Genomic DNA, 21653 nt, shown 5'->3' with positions numbered 1-21653 from the left:
AAAAAAAAAAAAAAAGGCTTTGGATGTTTATTATCTTTGATAAAATCTCAACTGAAAAGGGGGCGGACTCCGTGTTAACAGCGGCAGAAATGCACAAAAACCTTATCATTATCCATGGGGATGGCAGGTAGGGGTTGTTGGTTTTTGTTTGTTTGTTTGTTGGTTGGTTTTTTCACTAGACATTAAATTAGAATTACGTGGAATGACACAGGATGGAAGGTCCTACCCGAGAGCAAAGTCCAGTGAGAGTTTTGGTAAAGCAACGTTCTGATTAATTAGCTCAGAATGAATTCTAGTTAAGAAAAGCTTATTTTCCTATACAAAATTACAATACAGAGAACGCATACAATTACAATACAGGGGGTTTAACTGTTAGTAGCTATCAACTAGAACAGAAATTTCATAGTAAAAAACTTTATGGAAATTAAAATAAGTCAGTTTTCTTAAGCTGTAAAACTTGAGACAAACGCCAAGTTCTAGAAGAGAACACTTTCCGACTCTTAACCATAAAATCCATGTTTTAAAAAAATGAATTTGGTTAGGAAAAATGAAGCAAGTTCTTTTTAAAACAACTTCACATCCCAATGGGCATAAGTAAAAAGAACTCAACTGCGTGAGGCTGAGAGGTAGAGAGGTATCATTGTAATCACAATCTTCTATTGGTTCCAGGGGGGTTTCTGAGGTAATTAGCTGTGTGTCAAGTTGTACAAACAATAGTATTGGCAAAAGAGCAACATTGACAAATTACACTAATGACCTCTTTCCTCTCATCAATAGGTCCTAAAAACTTAATTAGACGCATCCGAATTAACACTTCCAGGGTCTCCGGCAGGTGAAGTGATTGATGAAGGGGTGGTAGCATCCTGCCAGCTGCCATTAGCCTGCAGGGAGAATAAATAGATCTGTTTCATTAAATCTTTAAGAAACTACTTGCAGACAACAAAATATGCCTTTAGATGTTTCCACCTTACGAGCGACAGGAAAGGAAATAAGTATGTATTGGCTCTGGCAAAGCTTTGTCCACAAATACCCCATAAAAATCTTCTCCACCCCCCCCAATTTTATGGTGTTACTCTTATTCCTTGCGCCATCTCTTACGGCAAGAATTAACGGAAGCGCGCAAATCTTCTGGTGAGCAAAGCCGAAATTTTAAATCAAGTCTCCAGGAGGGAAAGGCTGGTGTATTAAACGATACCTTTCCCAGTTTTCTCCTATCCCCACATCAGAAATGGTCAAGGAAATAAAAAAAAAATAATCAACATTTATTCACAGATCATTAACCAATCTCAGGCAGAATTTGTGTTTCTAGTAAGTAATACCTCAGTACATCTTACATCTATGCGCTGCGTCGTATACAAAGGATTCCCCACAATCGTGTCGTATCTTCCCGTCTGGTGTATGACGTGGTGTAAGGAATCCATCTGGAACGAGATGCCGCAGAGTGAGAACGGTAACGATAAAAAGTTGAAGAAATGCAGCGGTACGTGGCACAGATCTACTGGGCCAAAAAGTCTTTCAACAAGGGGCAGGTTTTCTCGCAGGAAGACAAATTTTCTTTGCAGTTCTTGCTATTAACCGAGCTTTACCTAACTAGTTAATTATCGAGCAAAATTAGAGCCTATCACCTACAGCATTGAGGACAGAGACAATGATTTTACGCAGTTCAGACCGGTTTAGAAATTCAGCAGAAAGCTTAAAATGAGTCTGACAATACCGGTAACCAGAAATCCTAAGCAAAGTTCTAATTAAATGGATCAAGACTGACTCTAAAATGAGAAAATACTGTTTCATTAATGTACATTTAAAGGGACAGAAGAACAGCAGCAGGTTAATTTAGGTATCAGTTAATTCTGTAAGAGAAAATTCTAGTTCCAAGAGAAAATACATATTTGAGCAGGTTCGTTTCTTGACTTTTATTGGAGAAATTTGACCCTAGTCACTTCTTGCATCCTAGCCCGTGGTGTCCAGAGCCAGAAAAATCCTTCCCTATCTGCTATTGAGAGAATCTACTTTAAAAAAATAAACCAAGATTGTTCTAATCCAACCCCGCTGTTCCAAACGGGGTCAATTAGAGCAGGTTGGATTTTGAATATCTCTAAGGACAGAGACTCCACGGCCTCCCTGGGCAGCCTGTTCATACCGGACAAAGGACAGAGAAATGGGATTTTAACACTTATCTCACTGCTAAAAGTATGTTTGGTTGGTTTTTTTTCTTCTTACTGACCTGTGACTGCACATTGGCTCCCACTGGGGAGCTCTGGTAGGAAGTCAATGACTGCAAGTTTATAAACGAATCTCCGGAATTTGTCATCTTAAAAGAGCCAGAGGAAGCTGAAAAAGAAAAGATAGCGTGTTTTAATAACAAATAAAACCCACCAAAAATGGTTCTTCAACAAGTATCATTTAAGTTCGAGAGAAAAAGAAAACCTATGACTGTTTCAAACACCGTTAGTCTGTGGTACTAATTATCACAAGAAATAATTAGCGCCCTTCAAGCAGACACTCTTCCCCCGCGCTCTCTCTCACCTGAATTTGGTGTAGATGGAGAATTTGCCTGGTTGCCTTGAGCCACGACATTAGTTGCATCCACTGCTGTTTTTGCAGCGTAAATATTGGCTTCTTCTTGGAACTTCCCCATGTTTTTTTTGTATCGAATTCTTTTGTTACCAAACCAGTTGGAAACCTGGAGACGTATATCACCGTTAGCATTTGGTCAAGTTATTATATTTTCTACTCTATTCACAAGTTACCAGCAAAGGAGGCGTTTTAAACTCGGCTTCAAGCAGAAAATACCTATTACTAAACCCTTCAGAATAACCTCAATCCTATTTAAAGTACCAGTAACTGAAGCCTCTTGCTAACTAGGGGAAAAAAAATACACGGAGGAAGAAAAAGTCACTTAATTCCAGGTAAAACACTTCATACCTGTGAAACTGTGATGCCGCCTTTCTTTGCTAGCTCTTCTTTGGCCTCTTCACTGGGGTAAGGATTACTCAGATGCGAATAAAAATATTCATTCAGTACTTCCGTTGCCTGTTTGCTGAAGTTACGTCGTTTACGCCTAGAAAAATATCAGTTATTCCTATTTAAATGGTGCTGTGGAGTAGACTGACTAGAGTACACTTGGCTTTTTTTTTTCCCTCTTAAATACATTTGGTTTGAAGAAGAATGTAAGACTTGAGTGGAATTACATAGATGTTGGTGTCAAAGCGGGCATAACAGGTGGGAAATTCCTAATATTTAAAGTAGATCGACGCTGGGAATGAGGGACTTGAGATTTCTTAGGCAACCGTTGGCATCGAGCAACACAAGAAGTTTGGGCTGAAATGTCGGTTATCGCTAGATTTGTGTTTTCTCCTACCTTGCGTCAAGGAAGCGCGAGCGCAGGATCATCACTGCCTCGCACGTGCTCTGCTTCAGCTGCATCTGGATGGTGCTGAATTTGCCGTGGATGATGTTCACCATCCGCTCGATTTCTTTTGGCGAAATCGGCCTTGTTCGGCTCTGCTCCCTAAGCAGGTTCATAACGTGGGTGGTGAACTCGCTGCAGGCCTGAAAAGACCCACATTTGTATCGACAAACAATAAAATACCCTAGAATTCGCTTCCCCAACAAGAATATATATTTAAAAAAACACACCAAAAAACTTTAGAGGAGTTTCCATGTTTCAGCTTTACTCTGTTTACCCTTAAAAAACGGCAACAAAGATAAACGAGACATTTATTATCTCTAGTCTGATGTCCAGTCCCTCTATCTCCACCTTACTTCTGTAACGCTCAGATAAGTTTTCAACTGAATTTGCTATCCTCGCGTTCACCTGAATTCATTCCGCTCCCTGTTCTGTTCTTACAACCAACACCAAAGGAAAAAACGGTTATTTTTAATTGAGATGATAAAAACTCTTCCATGCAGAAAGATCACCTGTTCATATTTCTCTAGCTCAGAGTGGTATATCTGTCGGATCTGTGACAGCTTGGCCCTGTAGTCAGAGTGTTCAATGCTATTGTCATTTGGACAGCCACCTGATGTTGCTGCTACAGCCATCGGTCCTCCTCTTCCTCTTTTCTCGGGCCCGGAGACACCCTCCGCCAGCAACATGTTATCTAGTCTCATTAGTTGAGCATCTGGGGGATCTTCTTCCTGAATACCGCGAATACTTAACACTAGATAAATATAAAGAGGGAATCAAAAGGTTATTTCCGAAACAGGAAAGAGCATCCACTTCAATTCCGGCAAAGCATTTGAACGCTCTCGAGAGGTTTTAGCAGGTCTTGAGCTCAAGGGAAAGAAAAAAAAGGGAGCGTTTAACGAAGCCACGAGGCAGCACGTCAGAACAAGCAGGACCGAGAAACACCAAAACAAGTTTTAGACATTGCTCAGCATCGATGAGATCCCCTCTCAGTCGTCCCTTCTCCAGGCTCAACAGCCCCAGGTCCCTCAGCCTTTCCTCACTAGAGAGATGCTCCATCCCCTCATCATCCTCGCAGCCTCCGCTGGACTCTCTCCACTGTCCTTCTTGAACTGGGCAGCCCAGAGCTGGACCCAGTACTCAGGGTCATACTCGTTTATACCACGTTTAGGATGTATCTTAGCAGTCCTGTAAAAATTAGGACGAGTTTTTTTACAGAGCAGATGCCCCGGATCACCTGCCGCCTGGCTCCCTGCACGCTCCTCAACGGCCCTCAGCACCCGCTCGTGCAGACAGACCACAGCGGGCAGACAAACAGCCGGAGCTGCTGGGGCAACTGCTGCGTCTCCACGTCCAGGGACGGAAACCAACACCCCACTGGTGCAAAAAACGCTAAAATCGGTACCCAAGGCGTGAGTTTGACCTCGTCCACTTTACACGCCAAGGACGCAACTATGCTATACAGCAGCAGGCTACGAATTGAAGTCTTAACAGCGCTGAATTTTAACATCTATTAAAAATCTATTTCAAAATCTATCAAAATCTGAAACATGAAAAAAAATGCACCAGAAGCCAGTTTCCTTAAGCTTATATTCAACAGACCCAGACTGCAGCCACCTGTATGCTCAGATTATTCATTTGATTCCAAGCAAATTTGTTTTAAAAACTTCGTTTCCCCATTTTTTTGACAATTTGGTATGAACTTCCTTTTTTAAAAAGCGCAAGAACTCGCAATATGTTGACTCAGTGCAAAAAACGCCACCAGCTTTTTTGGCTTTCAATTTGATTTTAATTGCTAGATAATTTCAGTTGGATGAACAGTTGCTCTTAACCTTGTGAAGCTACGGAATTCAAACGGCCTTTTCCAAATTGTAATTGGCAGGTTAACGAGACCAAAGATAAACACAAAAGACCTCTTATTATGCAAAGATTCTCGGGCAGGGCAGAACAAGGTACAGAGGCATTAAACATAGGCACTTAGAACAATTTCCAGCATTTTGCAGGCAAAAGACTAGCTAATCTAAAAAAAAAAAATCCCACAATAATTTTGAACACACAAGGAGCCTAAACTTACAATGACATTCCTGAACTTAATATTTTGCAGGCTATGAAGAAATTACTACATAATTTTGAAGAAAAGAGCGTTTCAGAGTGGCTGCAGACCTTCGCTCTGTCACCGCAATCCAGGTCGTCTCCAGAATATCCCCAATCTTTTTTGCAAGCGGAAAAAGGTAAGGCAAAAATAACCATAACTGGGTAACTGCTGAATTCAAGCTAAGACAGCAACGAGGAAACTGTCGACTATTTTAAAAGTTTGTGGCTTTTCTAACTCGTTACGGAATTAGAATTAATACCTTTTGTTAAAAAAATAGCAGACCATCCACTGCATGCACCCCTTGCTGAGTGGACATTACAAGAAATGAAACAAACACCGAAAAAAGGGTGGGGGTTTTTTATTTGCTGGGGGGTTTTTGCTTTTAAAAATTGCCAGCAGCGATTTCACCGGTGGCCATTTGCTCCTCAGTCTTTCTGGTAAAACTCCCACTAAACTATTTGGGTTGGCAAGAGTGAATTCAGCAGGACCGATATTTTGGTGTCACCTTCTTATTTGAATGTGCTTCTGCCAAACATCTTTTTATGCACATTATGATGCATATCAGAGTACCTCATGTTGAAGTCAAGCTCCCAGCTGCAGCTTAATTTTATGTCACTTGTCTAATTATGGTAATTAGACATTAGTTATCATCAATTACACATAAGCTTGTCTCAAGTTGACTGCTGAAAAGCACGTATAAAGCACCTTCCCGGTCTCGAGGGAAGGAGCTGGTTGGCTGGCTCTGCGAAGTCGCAAGAAACTAGAAAGGAGTTAACCATCATCAAAATACCATAAACTGCATTTCCAACCAAACTTTGATCTAATAAACTCTCTCAAAAGGCAAGCAGACCTGAGAACCGACGAGTGCGAGGTGCTCGGTCTGTCCAACCCGCTCCGTCAGGTTGATTTTAAACTTTGGGATAACTGCGTCTAAGCACGTCTGACAGCTAAAACACAAGTTCTAAAGAAATCACTGGCAGACTTTAGTCTAAAATTAAATTCATCTCCTGGAATGGATATCTTTTGCTTGAACTTTATTTTTATTCCTAGTACCTTCACCTAGTGATAATAGTTGTACGGATCATAAGTTACATCAGATTCACTCCAAACCGGCTTCTGCAAGTCCATCTCGAAAGTCTGGTGCAAACAACTCCAGAAGTAGATGAATTTTGGCAGGGCAGCTGCATCTTCCCTGCGAGCTTTCGGCACCGCTTATCACCTACTGCCTCACCATTCTTCGAGGAGAACGCTTCTCGAGGAAGCTTGCCCCTCTCACTAGCCTTTTGGCCATCAAACTTTTGAATTTGATGGCCCACAATAGTTTAAGAACATGTAACAACTCTAGTAATACGCAAGAGTCTTTGAGTCAAGACGCCGAGACTGGAGTTACGGCATAGCCAGTGTTTTAAGCATGATTTAGAAAGTTCTTGTGTAAAGGTAAAATCCTTCACCCTTAAATCCTTCACTTAAATCCTTCACAATCCATCACTTTTATGGATGTTTAAGAAAAACCCTACACTGGCTCAAAAAGCCCAAGAAGTCGCTCCCGTCAGACGTACCAATAGAATCTTCTGCGTTCTCTGGCACATCACCTACCAGATATTCATCAAATATGTAAAATAATTATACTAAGCAAAATGAAATTCCCATCATTTCTAATTAATCTTTAATTAAAATACATCACAACCTAAGGTGCTGGAGCCTCACTCAGTATGCAAATGCAATCATTACAATATATTTACATCTCATTAATTAAAGATTTGCAGTTCCGTAATGAACTGTACAAGATCACCGGTACCAAAATAAGTGATACACACTTTGCTTAGACTCGCTTTCCTTTCCCAGTTTTCCTTCACGGAGGAAATTATGCAGAAGAGCACAATAAATGTGTCTAGCTGGTAGAGAATACACAAAGTTAGAAGCAAAAACTGCTTTATTAGGGCCAGAAATGAGCACTGTAGGAAGTATAAGATACCTCTGGAGAGTGGAAGGTTCCTGGACCTCCACCCCTCCTCGTCCGCGTCTCTGTTTTTCCCCAGACGATTCCATCCCCCATGTTACACTTGCAGATATTTATCCTAGAACTCATGCTAAACACTGACTTCTGATGGTTTCTTCGGACAGGAGGGTTTCCTCGATTTGGCCGTCCACAAACCACGCTGTTAGGCGAGAAGGCAGGAGCCTGGTTTTTTACTATCAGGTCACCTAAAGCGACCATGAACCCCTTCTAAACTACTCCTTAACGCTACCAAAATACCACGCACACCCCTCGTGCAGTACCACGCAGAGTTTTCACCCCATTTTTCAGCTCAACGTCCTCCGTGGGGACACCAGCCTCCCCAGCATCCCAGTACAGGGAGTGACACTGCTGTGGGTTCAGCTGGTCTCAAAGTGTTGCCACAGGAGAGAGCTTTCTCCGAATCTTCGGAGTTCTGGGAGGGAGGAAAGAGAACGGAAAGAGAAGACAAAAGCCAGCAGGGCTCCAAACAAGACTGGGCTACGTAAGGATGTCAACAAATGCGGCGACAAAGAGAAAGCGTGCTCTTCGGCTGCGCCGCTTGCCAAGTTTTACCACCAAATGAAAAAGTACCCGTTGAATTAACCCAGCCGAGTGCCAGCACGAGAAAGGAGGGACAGAGGACAGCTAACAACGATGAGAAACAATAAAAAAAATGGTACTCCGTGTTGCCACGCTGCGACAAACACGCTCCCCACCACAGGCCAGAAACACAAAATAAAGAGTCCCACAAAAGTGGGTAGAGACACACTCTCCCTGCCCCAAGGGGCCAAAGGCCCATCCCGGTCTGGCGTCTTCCCAGACACCAGCATAATCAGCTGAGAAGAAAAACTCGGAAATTTACTATTCAGCACCAAAAAAGCCGGCATCATTAACACTAGGGATGGTTAATTTTGATTTTAAGACAGAATTATGCCATGTTTGAATTCATATTGCTTGACTCGTGTCTGAAGCGTAACCCAACCAGCAAAAAACCCATTTGCTGCATCGACTAAAAAATGCTCCAAATGCTTCTGCGAGTTCCCAAAAAACCAAGCAGGTTTTATTGGATTAGATGCCTCTTCAAATAGCTACATACACTCCAGGCACGTTTTTAAGACTTGAAAATAAAATACCTGTTTTCCTCCTAAGTGGTTTACAATTTAAAAAATGAAAATCACTGGGGGAGGGAGGACGGGACACACACGGACGCCACAAAACATTAAATGCGGCCAAGTTTATTTTCATTACGGAGAGTCATTTGTCATTTCTTTTTAATTAATAACCGCTATCGGGGAGAATTTTTCGGCACCTTCCAGCTGGCTGCCCACTGCGAAGGCGTCCGGCTTATCCTGCGCTATTGTGAACGATACCAGCGCTCCAACAAAGAGTGAAAGAAAAATGGGGGGGGGACGGGGGGGAGGAATATGTTTGAGACCGATTTCCGAGCTAGAAAAGGAGCTTGTGCGCCCGGGTCACAAAGAGAGCCCAAAACCTTGTGCTACAGTATGTCCAGGCTTTTGTTTGCTTCAAGCCATAACATCTGCTCCCCGTAATTTAAATAAGGAATAGACAGAGCATCAGACATTCAAAAACCTCCAAGACCAAACCAAATCCAGCATAACCGCGATATCGCAGGCTGTTGCCGCAAGCGCGCCGAGCTCAGGGGAGTCACATTTTCAATCAATAAAAGGCAAAAGGCGGCTTTCGGCGCAGAAAGGAAAAAAAACCAACCAAAACGGAGGTAAGCCCCTCCTTAAGGGCAGCGATTCTCGCAGGACGGACAGACAGAAAAGCGCGCGCACACTCACCACCGCGATTTTCCTTCGGAAGCAAAAGTCACGAGAACGCGATACACGCAACCAAACTCTCCGGAAACAAACGCGTAAAAGCTGCCCGCGATGACAAGGGCACCGCGGAGGATGGAACCCTGCGGGCCCTCGCTGGGCAATCCAACGGGGAGCACTGCGAGTTTGGGGATTTTCATAAAAATAATACGAATGGAGGTTTAGGATGTTAAATGGTCACACAAGTAAAACTTAAAAAAACAAACAATAACAACAACAAAAAAAACCCACCGCCATTTTAGTTATGCATAATTAAAGTGGTTATTCTCTAAAAAAAAAAAAAAAAAAAATTAAAATTCACTATAGCGTATAGAAATTAGACATTCGAACGCCGCCTGCTTCAGTGTTCACGTAGGAGCATCTACTGCATCATTCAAAAATCAAAATCCATTTGCCCCCAGAACTTCTGCTCCTCCAGGAAAGCCGCGTGATTTCCTGCTGCTTCTGCCTTTCCCCCATCCCCACGCGTTCTGTCTCTTTTTCTCCGTAATACAGTTATTTGTCAGCTTTGAACTCTTACCACCACCACAGCTTTGGTACCGATTCCTTAAAGGAATAAAAAAAAGAGCATAACAACGCAGCGACGTTATTCGGAATTCTCTAGGTATCGAGCCAGACATCAAAAAACCCCCGACCTATAGATTTTTCACCTACACACAACCAAAACTCAAAGGAGCAGCGCTGTTTTCTCCAAACCTGCACACAGGCAGCATCATAAAAGGCACATCAAAGCAATTTCCAGCTTAGAGGAGACTGTTAAGCCAAAAAAAAAATATAGCCTTAAATTGTAGAATCTACCAGGGAAAACAGAGGCCACGCGAAATGACAGCGGAACGGGGTTTGGGTTTGTTTTTTTTGGAAAGCCGAGGCCCGAAAAGCCCCCAACGCACCTGTTTTCTCCTTGATCTCACACAGCACGCTGAAAAGAGCCGGCTTCATTCTGTGGCAGTTCAAGGCGTGTTTTCTGAAACGGAAAAAAGAAAAAGAAAAAAAAAAAAAAGAGTGAGCGCCGACGGGAGAGACGACGAAAGATGCCGGGGCTTGAGAGAGAACGGGATCGCGCTTCGCTAACAGCAGGTCAGCGCATAAAATTCAGAGAGAAATGGGCAAGTTTGGGTGAGATATTCCGCTTAAGTGCCAGGCTATGGGCAAACTGTCGTAAAAATAGGCCTTAAAATTCAAAATTCCGCGTCGCTTATAGGAACCGTAAGCACCTGCAGCTCGACCAAAAAGCAGATTTATACGTGGGGGTAAAAAGTTCCTTCTTGAGTTAATGCGCTTCTATAAAAGCTAATAATAATGGAAACCATTCAAAAAGTAGAAAAAAACCCCAGTGTTTTTAGAGCAAAGAACGCAAGTACCTCTCACTTACACGAGGGGCCACCTGATCCAATGAAAAGCAAATCGGATTTAACAGCATTTTAGCACAAACCACACCTGCTAATTTTGCCTTTTTGAAGCTCTTCCAGCACTTGGTGCTTTGTTTCCCCCCGGCTTCTCGCCAGGAAGGGATAACATTAATTACATTAACACAGAATCCATCCTAATATCTAATCAAAACAAGGGAATTACATCTTTTGCTCAGTTCAAAACACACGTGGAGTGCGGTGGGAAACGGATAAAAGCAGTTTCCCACGGGATTGGACTGAGCTGCCCCAAATTTCCAGGCCCATCCAGCCATTTGGTGGCCAATTTCCACTGGAAATCCGGGGAAAGAAGTATCCAGCTGCGCCATACGCCTCAAAAAAAGTCTCTTTTGCTTCTCAAGACCCGTTTTATAATTCAGAAATAATATTGAAATCGCCTTTATAGCCAGGTTTCAAGGTGTTTTTAATAGAAATACAAACCGGCTGTCGTTCGCCAGCTATTGGGAACAGCGCAAATCCAGCCGCTCGGCTTCCTCCCCTGCCAGCCGATATCGGAACGCCAGTTTTTAACCAAAATCGCAGAATCTGAAGCGGGTCGCTCACTTTTCCTTCCCCACATGGCCAAAAAAATCAATCCCCAGGCAGCTCCGGAGCCGGTGGGTGAGATCGAGCCGGAGCCCGACGGCCGGAGAACAAAGGCAGCGGAGAAGAAGCCTATTGTCCTCACAACACCGGGGGAGAGGGAAAATAATCCCCGTCTCCAGCCCACGCTCCCAATCCGGGGCGGAAACCCGGTGTTTTGGTGCAAGGCAGGAGAGATCCCAGCCCTGCAGTTAATAGCTTAATTAATACAGCTGCTAATTGTGGTGAAGGTGATAACGCGACGTGTTTAATGGCAGCGTTAAAACTCATCCTTGGCAGATTTCATTTTCCTTTCAGTGAAACTTTCACCCAAGTTTTCAACTTGGATGTTAAAAATTCTCCTCGCGCGCAGGGAAAGAACCCTCTGACGTGCCCCGGGCCTTAAAATAATATATATCTAAACCCCATCAACGTGCATTTTTAACCCAAAAAAAGATGAATCCCCGAGAAATAACGGGGTGGTGCTGAGGTGGGAGAAGCTCCGGATCCCCATCGCTTCTGGTTTCGCTTCCACAGCACGACGTCCTCTAAAGGAGGCCTAAACCCAACAAACTTCTTGTCCAGAAGAAAAGAAAACACCTTATTTTATACATATTTACATGAAAATACCCCCAAAATGCTTTAAAACGTGGGGGCTTTCCCGCCGGCTGCGCTTCAGCTGGACTTTGACAGCTTTTCTATAAAGTTATTTAATTTAAACACCGCTCGGGCCATTTTCCTAAGCCTGTTCTTCAACTCTTCTTTGAAACTAAAGCTCCCGACAGCTTTATTCCACTCAAAATTATCTTAAAATAGGAAATTGTGAGAAAAAAAGCACATTTTTTACGCGACACGGAGGTGAATCCACGCCTATAGGATCCATACAGCGGCTGCGGGCGGGTATTTCTGAGATTAGCGCCAGGTAGGGAAGAAAAATTTAATTTTTTGGGGAAAAAACAACATTCCCACGAGCGCCGCTCAGGTTTCGCTGCCCTTGAAAGTTACCCAAAAGCGTCGGTTCTAAACCCAAACACGTGACATTCTTAGAACGCAGAATTTCTCCGTATATTCCTAGAATCCGCTCGGGAATCGGGTGCGACAGTGACTGGCGTTGCCAAAAATCGGCAAAACTTGAGGCAGAAATTTTTAAAAAACGATGAAAATGGGCACCGCGGCCGCAACGGGGAAACTGGGAGACGACACCCAACCGAGGGGAAAAAAGGCCCCAAAACCCCATTTTGCTGATTTTTAGAAACCTTCTCCCCAAGGCTGCCCACCTCGCGCCGGCGAGGGAGCCAGGCGCCGTAATTAGGGCTAATTACACCGCCCCAATCAGGGCCGCTGCGGGGCCGGGGGGGGACACCCCAGAAAACGCCGAATTCCCGGGATTTCCCGGCTGGTTTTGCCCTGGGATTATTGCTGTAATTTCCAAAGAATAAACTTAATTAATTTTTATTTAAATATGATTAAAGAGAAACTTCTTGATGGCGGCGAGACCCTGGGCCCCCCCCCGGCTCTCTCCCCGCTTCCAAGCAAACTCACGGCAGCCGCCGCTTCGGGTTCCCCGGTGTTTTTTCCCGGTTTTCCCGATGTTTTTTCCCGGTTTTCCAGCCTTTTTTCCCGGTTTTCCCATCCCCGTCGCTGCGTCAGGCCGGACAATCCCGCTTCCACCCGGGATAACGGCTGCAATTACCTCACCGAGGCAATTAACGCGGTGGAAAATTAACGAGGAGGAACCGGGGCATCCCGCCGGTACCGGAGGCCTCCCAGACACCGGAACACCGGGAACCGATGGCCGAACTTTCCTCCCCCGAAAGGCCATTTCCCACCGACCCCCCTTCCCCCGCCGGAGCGCTGCCCTCCGCCACAGCCCCCGGTGAGGACCGGGGCAGAGCTGAGTCACGGGAAGGCGGCCGGTACCGAGCGGCTCCGCCGCGCCCGGGCTCCCCCCCCCACCAATCCCCGCCCGGCGGCCGGGCCCGCCGGTACCTGGCCTGGGCCTCATCCAGGCTCTGGTCGGTGATAGCCATGATCTGCTGCAGGACGTCGCCGGTGTCGTGATGCGCGGGAGGAGCAGGCGGCGGCCCCGGTGGGGGCGCGGCGGCCGGATCCCCGGCGGCGGGCGGAGGGGGCGGCGGGATTCCGCCGGGCAGGGTCACCCCGGCTCCGTGCGCCGCCGCCGCCGCCAGCAGCCGCGACGGGTCCTCCATGGCGGGGGGCGGCGGGCCCGGTCCGCCGCGGCTCCCACACAACAGGGCCCCAGCGCCCGCAGCCCCCCCCGCCGCCGCCGCCGCCACCGGGCCCGCCCCGCGCGCCGCGACGTGCCGCGCCCCCCGCGGGCCACGCCCACGCACGCCGGGGGCGGGGCCGCTCAGCGCCCCGCGCTGGGTCCTAGCGCCGCCCGCCCCCATCCCTGTCGCTCGGTTCCCGGGGCATCACCGGCGACCCCGGCCGTTCCCTTCACCGCCGGAGGTTCCCGAGCGGCATCAAATCCACGCCGCAACGTCACGGCCATTTCACAAAACCGCACGGTGATGACATTCGGGGATCCCCGCCTAATCGACCTCTAATTTGTCCAGGCAGACAATAAACAATCTTAATATGTAAATATACACTCAAGGGCAGCGCAAGGGTTCCATTCGCTGCCCAGCCACCATCGGTTTTGCAAATATCTGATTGAACAGGCACGATACTTCATCCTGATTCTTCACTTTTTGCACCCAGAGAGAGCAAAACTGTTCAGATGGATGCTAATGGAGTTTTATTAGTGAGAAGCACAGTTGAAGGAAGAATTAGACTAGTTGAAGGAAGAATTAGAGCATATGCTTCTTTGTTACTAATACCGTTCATGTTTTTGAGTAGCCTGAGAGAGTTGAATAAGGTTTGCAGGTACAAAGCAGTGCAGAAAAAGTTACTTTTTACAGAGGGTCATGCTTTCTGAGAAGTTTGGGCATCTTCCTAAGCCACTACTTTACAGTTACAGCACTACAGCTAGACCTAGGTTTGCCTAAAAAGAGAAGTTAAAAAAGGAGAAAACCTTCAAACTTAGCTTCTCTATTTAAATGCTTCTGTGCAAGCAGAGAGCTGACTGCACTGGTCATCGTTCTTCTCTTTCAGCGCTTTACCTTCCAGTAGTACAACGTGCTCACAGGATTTACGTCCTCTTACACCTGCATTTCAAGGAGAAGCATCTTCCACGCTCCTGGCTGCCATCAACCCAACGCTTGACTCTTCACCTCACAGGCAAGGCTAACTTAACATTCAGCAATGCAGTTTTAGCACTGTTTAAAATAACAATATCAATTTTGCAAATATGAAATACTGCATTCACCCTCCGGAGCAGGCGTATGGCATTCCCCTTCAGCTTCAGAACACAAACCCGGGGTTCGGTCCCTCTCTCAGAGTGCTGGTGGCCCGGGCTCGGTGTCAGCCAGGCACGTTGGCTTCTCCGGCTGCTCAGCAAAAATCTTTGTAAGGAAAACATGAAAATATTCCCTCCTAGACAACGTGATGAATGATGAAAGTGCTGCAAACTGACCTGGGGTGTCCCCTCTGGGGATGTTCCCAGTGGAGTGAGTGCAGCGTCTGGGCGAAGTTAAAACAGCTTTTCTTTTCCTCTGCAGCAAATGCAGAAATCCCGGGGAAAAAAAGTGTTCATTAAAAGCCGCAATTATGGTAACGTGCGGGGTCCTGATGACTCCGGAAGGCAGCAGCGCCCCTCAGGGGTCCTGGCAAAGCCCAGCCGAGGACCCCTCTCCAAATACAAAGCAGGGAAACCTCCTTCTCCTCCTCTTCCCTGTTTAACTTCTCTTCCCCATAACACCCTGTGCCTCTTAAACCCACTGACATTTTCAGGCACCGCTACAACTGTAATCAATGCAGAGTCATGGTCAGAAGTCTTAGCATACCGCTATTCCTTGGGGGGTGATTGTTAGAGTTAGGAAGAAAAAAAGACAAAAATTTGCTACATTAGAAAATTTCCAAGAAGCTGCTGGTATCAGTAAACACAAACATGCAAGTACCGAGTTCCCGGAACTCTGCTCACCTCCATCCAGATCGTGAAATCTCGTTTCCAGGCACAGCATTGCCATTCTCTTCATATCAGTGCATTTATTGATCGAACTGACTGAAGCTTTAAATCGGAGGGGAAACAATAACCACAGTAACGCTGTGAGTAATCGACCTCATCTTGGCATATTTACCTTTAGGCTTTTTTAAAATCATTGGGCAGAGTTTGGACCAGAAGCAGAACAGCTTCTTACTGTTTTATTTTTGTGTATGTGTACGTATTTGTGTGTATATACACATATAGAGAGTCACAATTATGTTTATTATGAAGCTTCAATGCCAAAGCAGCCCTGGCTTTACAACTCGCTGGGTTTGGTTTTATAGGGACGACACCTGCCGGGCCAAGCAGCACTTTTGCTCACGCTAATAACTTTCCACCATATCTACCACATTAGGGGATTATTTGCAGCTCATTTGTTAAAATTTCCCAGTGTGAGTAATTCAAATTGAGCTGTAATGCTTACCCATAAGGAAAACCAAGATATATTCTGGTTCCGGATCTCACATCAGGTTTAGATGTTTTACCTTTGTTATTTCGGGTGAGAAATCCTAGCTAAAGCTCCCGTGGAATGATACAGAAAGCATCCTAAGCCAAAGACAACTTGTTTGGAAAGGCAGCGGAGCAGCAGCAGGGTGGGGATGAAAACAGGAGAGACAGAGCAAGGCAGGGGAGAGAACGACGAGGTCAGAGAGAACAGAGAAACACTGCGCATCCTGGGGCTGTGACTCGGCTCACAACAACCCACCGCTCCTCCTTCATTATCCCAGCTCACCAGTGAGTTGATAATGACAGCGGTATTTATCCTGCAGCTTTAGATAGATTCCAGCATGTCACTTTTTAGTGGAAGAGTTCTGCAGCATCCAGCAATCTTCCAGTTATTCCATCCTAACATTTGGGACCTTGATTTAGGCACGTGCCTGGCTTTACAAGCCAGAAGATCCCACTCAACGCCATAAGACAGTGACCCCTCACTTTGTGACATTGAGAACACACACACTTTTTTTTTCCCCCCAGGCTTTGTTTTAAGCAGGTTCTTGCAGAAAATGCTGGGGCCATAATCTGATTTCTGAGTAACAGCAGTTCAGGCCACAAAGAAGGCAAAATCTGGCTCCCCATGTTCACACTTGTCAGGTTTTCACAATGAGGGAACTAATTTTCCCGTGTCACAGGGCTGAATGTTTATGACCCTGTGGCTCCACAGGCTCTGGGAACGTTGACTGATGAGATACAGAGCAGGCACCACTGAAGAAACGCTGTATTTCTCAGCCTTTTGCTAAAATGATTAATAAACCGTCTTTTCTCATTCACAGGCTGACTATAGGGGAAAAGGGAGCTGGATTAAAAGATGACAAGAAATTAAATTGTCTTGCAAAAGTTCTTGCTGATGCAGCCGAGGGAACGGGGAGACCTGTCTCCAGCGCTGATAAATCGCCCTGTGCATTTCGATTGGAAATGGACTGGGGTATAATTAGCAAGTGAATTCTCCGCTGTCAGCACAAAAAGCAGGGCTGGGGCGGGGGGGGAAGAGTTCATTTTAAAACTAAAGGCAGGACTTCAGATGCCAAGTGACAAGTTATAAACTGCGCCTGTAGCCCACAGACCACAGGTTCACAGGGAGCTTCACCCCCACCCCGTATCTGTGCCTTATCTCGGGTATTTCCGTAGCAAGAGCTACAGCTCTAATAAGTGTTTGTGGTGTGATGGGATTAAATTAGCTGCGAGACCTGCAATCGCTCCTTTTGCAACAGGAGGCAGCAGCACACAGAAATGATGGGCTCCTGCTGAAGAAGAAAAGCCAGCACCCTCCCCAGCTGTATTTCAGAGTTATTTGTAAAAGCCTCTGCCCATAAGAGGTGTAAATTACATGCACACGTGTGAGGATACCCGACCGAGGACACAGAACTGTGGGAGCAGGGCCGGAGGAGGCCCCGGAGATGCTGGGAGGGCTGGAGCCCCTCTGCTGTGGGGCCAGGCTGAGCTGGGGGGGTTCAGCCTGGAGAAGAGAAGGCTCCGGGGAGACCTTGGAGCCCCTTCCAGTCCCTAAAGGGGCTCCGGGAAAGCCAGGAAGGGACTCTGGATCAGGGAGGGGAGCCGTGGGACGAGGGGGGATGGTCTTAAACTGGAAGAGCGGAGATTTAGATGAGATCTGGGGAAGAAATTCTTGGCTGTGAGGGTGGTGAGCCCCTGGCCCAGGTTACCCAGAGAAGCTGTGGCTGCCCCATCCCTGGAGGGGTTCAAGGCCAGGTTGGCCGGGGCTTGGAGCAACCTGGGCTCATAGGAGGTGGCCCTGCCCAGGGCAGGAGGTGGCTCTGGGGGGTCTTTAATGTCCCTTCCAACCCAAACTCTTCTATGATTCATGTGGGCAGAAACACTCACCTTGTTCTTGCGTCGCTTGCTGTTGATGTTCCGTAAGTCAGAGCTTATGAACTTGGTTTCCCAGATCAGTCGGCAGCTTCCCTTAGCCCCAAACCCAGCAGGGAAGTTGTGGGAAATGGGCTCTGCTGCCACAACTAATGTTACCCAGCCCCTAGCTTCACATGCCGGTGACGGCACCGTTGGCACAGCCCCTCCATGGAGCACTGAAAAGTATCAATGAGAGTATTAAAAAGTGGCAGGAGGACAGCAAGCTGATGGGAGGCTGAGCATCCCCCTTCTCAGCAGAAAAGGGGACACACAGAAGCATCAGGCAGAGAAGAGGAAAACGCCGGGTGAGGGAAAAGCTTGGCTTACATTGCCTCCCTGCGGAGGAAGGCTACAGCAGCGGCTGCCAAGGTTTTTCTGCCGGTGAGGGGACTCGTGAGCTACTTCCGAGGAGAATCGTACACTCACCATTTCAAACCACCACTTGTCGAGATCTCCGTGGGCTCTGGAGAGCTTAATCACATCATATCACCCTGCTCCCGACTTCTGCTCGTGGTTCTTCACGCACGTGTCCTCCAGCTTCAACCCGGCGTTGCTTACGCATCCCTCGGCTGCTGCTGCAACAGCCTCGGGGACATCAAGAGCTGTTGCAGCAGATGAAGGCGACTGCACCGTCCACGCCCCAGGCCACACGCAACCCCGTGGTGACAGAGGTCACCATCGGTAGCCCCAGGAGACCCCGTCCACAGCTCTGGGGTGCTCTGGCTTTAGCCTGCATATTTTTGAAACGCCTCCTGGACTCGCCGTGACCTGCCAGGGTGTTTTCACAGAACCATTTCTAAACACCGGTGGGTTTTACTTTCTTTTGGGCTGCGAACTGAGTTGCTTCTTACAGCCAGATGAAGGAAATAGTAAAATAAAACTGATTTAGCACTGAAAGCTGCATTACACTTGCAACAGCCCGTGCCAGCAAATATCACGATACAAGGATGCAGCTTTGATCTCTGACTATTTGCAATAAAAAGTGCGTTTTCCCTGACAGCCAGAGAGAAAATAAGAGCGAGCACCACTTCAGAGCAGGTCCCCGAGGCTCGGAGACGGCAAGAAGAGAAAAGCGTCGGTGCTAAAAGCATCTCTCTTTCTCTGTCACCACGCAGCACGGCAGCCAGTTAGCCATTGGCACCTCCAGATCCTGCTGCTCTACCACCCTGCGTTACTCCTACCAAGAGAAAAGTGCTAAAAAAATCAGAGGTGGGGTGCACCAAATAAATAATTTTGTGGGAAAAAAAAAAACCAAAAAAAAAGACTATACCAGAGCAAAACCCAGGGCGCAAGCTCCTCTTACATCCTGGTTGGTGACCCTGAAATCGAGATGAGCCCATGATTACGAAACTCAGGAGGAAGATATTCTCCTGCTGCCCTTGGACTTTCTTCCCTTGCAGTGCTTGGGACATCAAGGGTGTGATGGGGACACTTTGCGGCATTCGAGACACAGCTACAGGCCCGTTCTAGCGTAATGCGAGCAAAAATCTGAGAAATCCTAGGCGCGTTTTTGCCAGTTTGTATTCCAGGTTTTTCTCTGTTCCCTGGAATCAAGGGGAGTAAGACTGGTTCTACCGTGAAAAGGGCTAACGCAACTCAACCAATGCTCCTTTCCAGGTGCAAGCGGAGCAGAAGTCAGCTGGATGCTCTCGGTCACCATGACAGAAGACACTCTGAGGTGAGATTTATGAGGAAACGGGTGGGAACAACTAAAGGACAGTTTTATTTTCCCTGCTGGGAAGTGCAGGCAAACGAGAGCCCCTCCTTACCTCCTCCTTCTGGTGCCTGCCGTACTCTCCGTGACAGCCACAGCGTAAGGACAAAACCTGGTCAAAACCACCAGTTAGAAAAGAAGCATCTTCCAGAAACTCCCTTTGAAGCTGGACTCCAGGCTGCAGCAGCTTCCAGACGAGACAAGACACAGGTTCTTCCCGCTTTTGCTCGCAGAAGTTACGCTCGCGTATTGTGCGGGAGCACGGACTCTTGAAACCCGACGGCTGCAGCTACACATTGTGCTTTTTAGAGACAAGCTTTTCACGGAAATACCGTGGGAGGTAGTTATTACAGCACCAGTGTGACCTTTCTTAAAGTATCTTTGGCTGCACCCCCCCACCCCGATCCAGAGAGATACCAGACTTCACAACTGCACTAACGTGTGTCCTAAACCGAGAAGAACTCGCCCCATAAAAGCTTTAGGTGCTCGCTCCTCCTTCAGCTGGGGGAGCACAAGGCAAACGGATGGGTGGGCTCCTAAATTACCTACCACCGTCACACAGCTCAGGGGACACAGGTGTCCCACCAGCCAGCCTCACTCATTAAAAAAAAAAAAAAAAACAAACTCTCAGCCCTGATATTCCAGTATTGCCAGGACTCAGAAAAGCACAACTGACTCCAAAAAGCCAAGTTTTCGCATTGGTTACGCTTACAGTCTAGCGGAAACTTTGATTTTCATTTTCCATGTCTCAGTAGGTCACAGAGATGACGAACTTAAGTTTAAAAACAAAGAACCCCCCCCCATCCCCAGCTTCTTACTAATCTCGCTTTCCCCCTTATTCTTCAGGCTTTCCCCTTCCTGCAGGTTTTTTTTTGTTGTTGTTGTTGGATTTCTTTTTTTCCTCCAATAAAATAAACCTTCGGAGTCCATCAGTCCCTACAGTATTAGCCTCCAGGGCTGCCCTCCCCAAAAACCACACCAAAATCCCTATTACTTTTGGCAGCAGCTTGCTTCAGGAATTCCAACCAGTCAGCAAGGCACGACCTCTCATTCCTGGCACCACACGGCCTATCTTTGATCACGTCGGGTGTTCCCACTCGTCCCACATTCGATCCCTTTAAAATAGTTCCTAGGTGTCTCTTCCTTCCTCCCACCCAACACACAATAAGTCTAGAACAAATCTCGCGTGCCTCAAAAAGAAAAAAAAAAAAAGCCACAACCCCCCCCAACCCTAATTTCAGGGAGATTTAAAAAAAAAAAGCCTGATGAAACCAGCGATGAAACTTTAAACGCAGTTTCATACGACGATTTTTAAAAAAGGCAGGGATTTTTCTCAAACTGAAGGGGGGGGGTGTAACCACATTTAAGCTAAACACGCCACAGGTGGTGAATTGCGAGTTAAAAACCAAGCCAGGCCGTACACCTGGCAGCACCCAGCCCTGCACACCAGGATGAAGTTGGACCTAAAAGTCTTCCAAGCGGCTTTAGGAAACGAACGTGTCATCGGGTACCACGGACCCTTGGCTGCAGCATCTTGTTCAGGACACAAAACGGCCAGTGGAAAACGCGGCGCAACGTGGTTCCTGCCTCCATGTAGTTAGACAAGGTTTGCGTTTCCCAAATAAAGCTAGGAAATAGAGTCGTGTGGAATAACGAACAGCCTAAAACCCTCTTTTTTTTGTGTGTGATGCACATTCTGTCTACAACATTTATGTCTCCCCGCCTCCCTTCCCCACCTTCATTGCTGGGAGGGCTGTTACAACCCTCCTCCTACCTCTTCTGCCTCATTGATTCACCATTTCTTTCCAAATCTCATTGAAAACAGCTCGTTCCAGGCTAGTTTCTATGACTCCTCATTTCCTGCTCTCTCATCCGTTACAGCCAGCTGGAAACAACTAGGAAATCCACGGGTCCCAAGTCCTTGGGGAAGAGAAATCTCATTGAAGAATTCCAGGCAACCCACCTCCATTCCCAGCGGGTGCCAGCCATCGCCCAGGAACAAGCTCCATTAAAGGTTCGGGACTTTTCCCCCCACCCCCTCCTCCTCCTCACACTGATTAGTTGCTATTTACCTTTGTGAAATCGTGCGTCAAGCTGCGTTCGTCTATTCGGTCACCACTATTCAGCGGAGT

At 46.8% G+C, this 21653-nt stretch overlaps 1 protein-coding gene across 2 annotated transcripts; it reads right to left on the bottom strand.

Moving 5' to 3' along the window:
• Positions 1-121: 121 nt before the first annotated feature.
• On the bottom strand, positions 122-13661 carry PBX4 (PBX homeobox 4). Of its 2 annotated transcripts, none has more exons than XM_063318923.1 (9): positions 13325-13661; positions 10238-10311; positions 3922-4163; positions 3362-3552; positions 2926-3061; positions 2527-2683; positions 2225-2331; positions 1320-1421; positions 122-881 (listed from the first exon to the last, which is right to left on the bottom strand). In XM_063318923.1, exons 1-9 carry the CDS (start codon positions 13543-13545, stop codon positions 789-791), a joined length of 1323 nt encoding a protein of 440 aa, XP_063174993.1. In that variant the 5' UTR covers positions 13546-13661; the 3' UTR covers positions 122-788. The 2 variants fall into 2 exon arrangements, with proteins under 2 accessions (XP_063174993.1, XP_063174994.1); XM_063318924.1 differs by having other exon boundaries at positions 1335-1421.
• Positions 13662-21653: the final 7992 nt, after the last annotated feature.

The sequence above is a fragment of the Chroicocephalus ridibundus genome, chromosome 29 (genome assembly GCF_963924245.1).
Source record: "Chroicocephalus ridibundus chromosome 29, bChrRid1.1, whole genome shotgun sequence".
Taxonomy (NCBI): domain Eukaryota; kingdom Metazoa; phylum Chordata; class Aves; order Charadriiformes; family Laridae; genus Chroicocephalus; species Chroicocephalus ridibundus.
Note: the sequence above shows the minus strand (reverse complement) of the source record. Positions and strands in the feature narration are given on the sequence as shown.

Bases quoted from the DNA above. Each gene is read 5' to 3' on its own strand.
- PBX4 (XM_063318923.1), bottom strand. From the start codon at position 13,545: ATGGAGGACCCGTCGCGGCTGCTGGCGGCGGCGGCGGCGCACGGAGCC. The intron at 10,312-13,324 runs GTACCGGCGGGC...TTTCCGTTTCAG, and splicing joins CTGGATGAGGCCCAGGCCAG to AAAACACGCCTTGAACTGCC. The intron at 3,553-3,921 runs GTGATCTTTCTG...GGGTCTTTTCAG, and splicing joins AGCTAGAGAAATATGAACAG to GCCTGCAGCGAGTTCACCAC.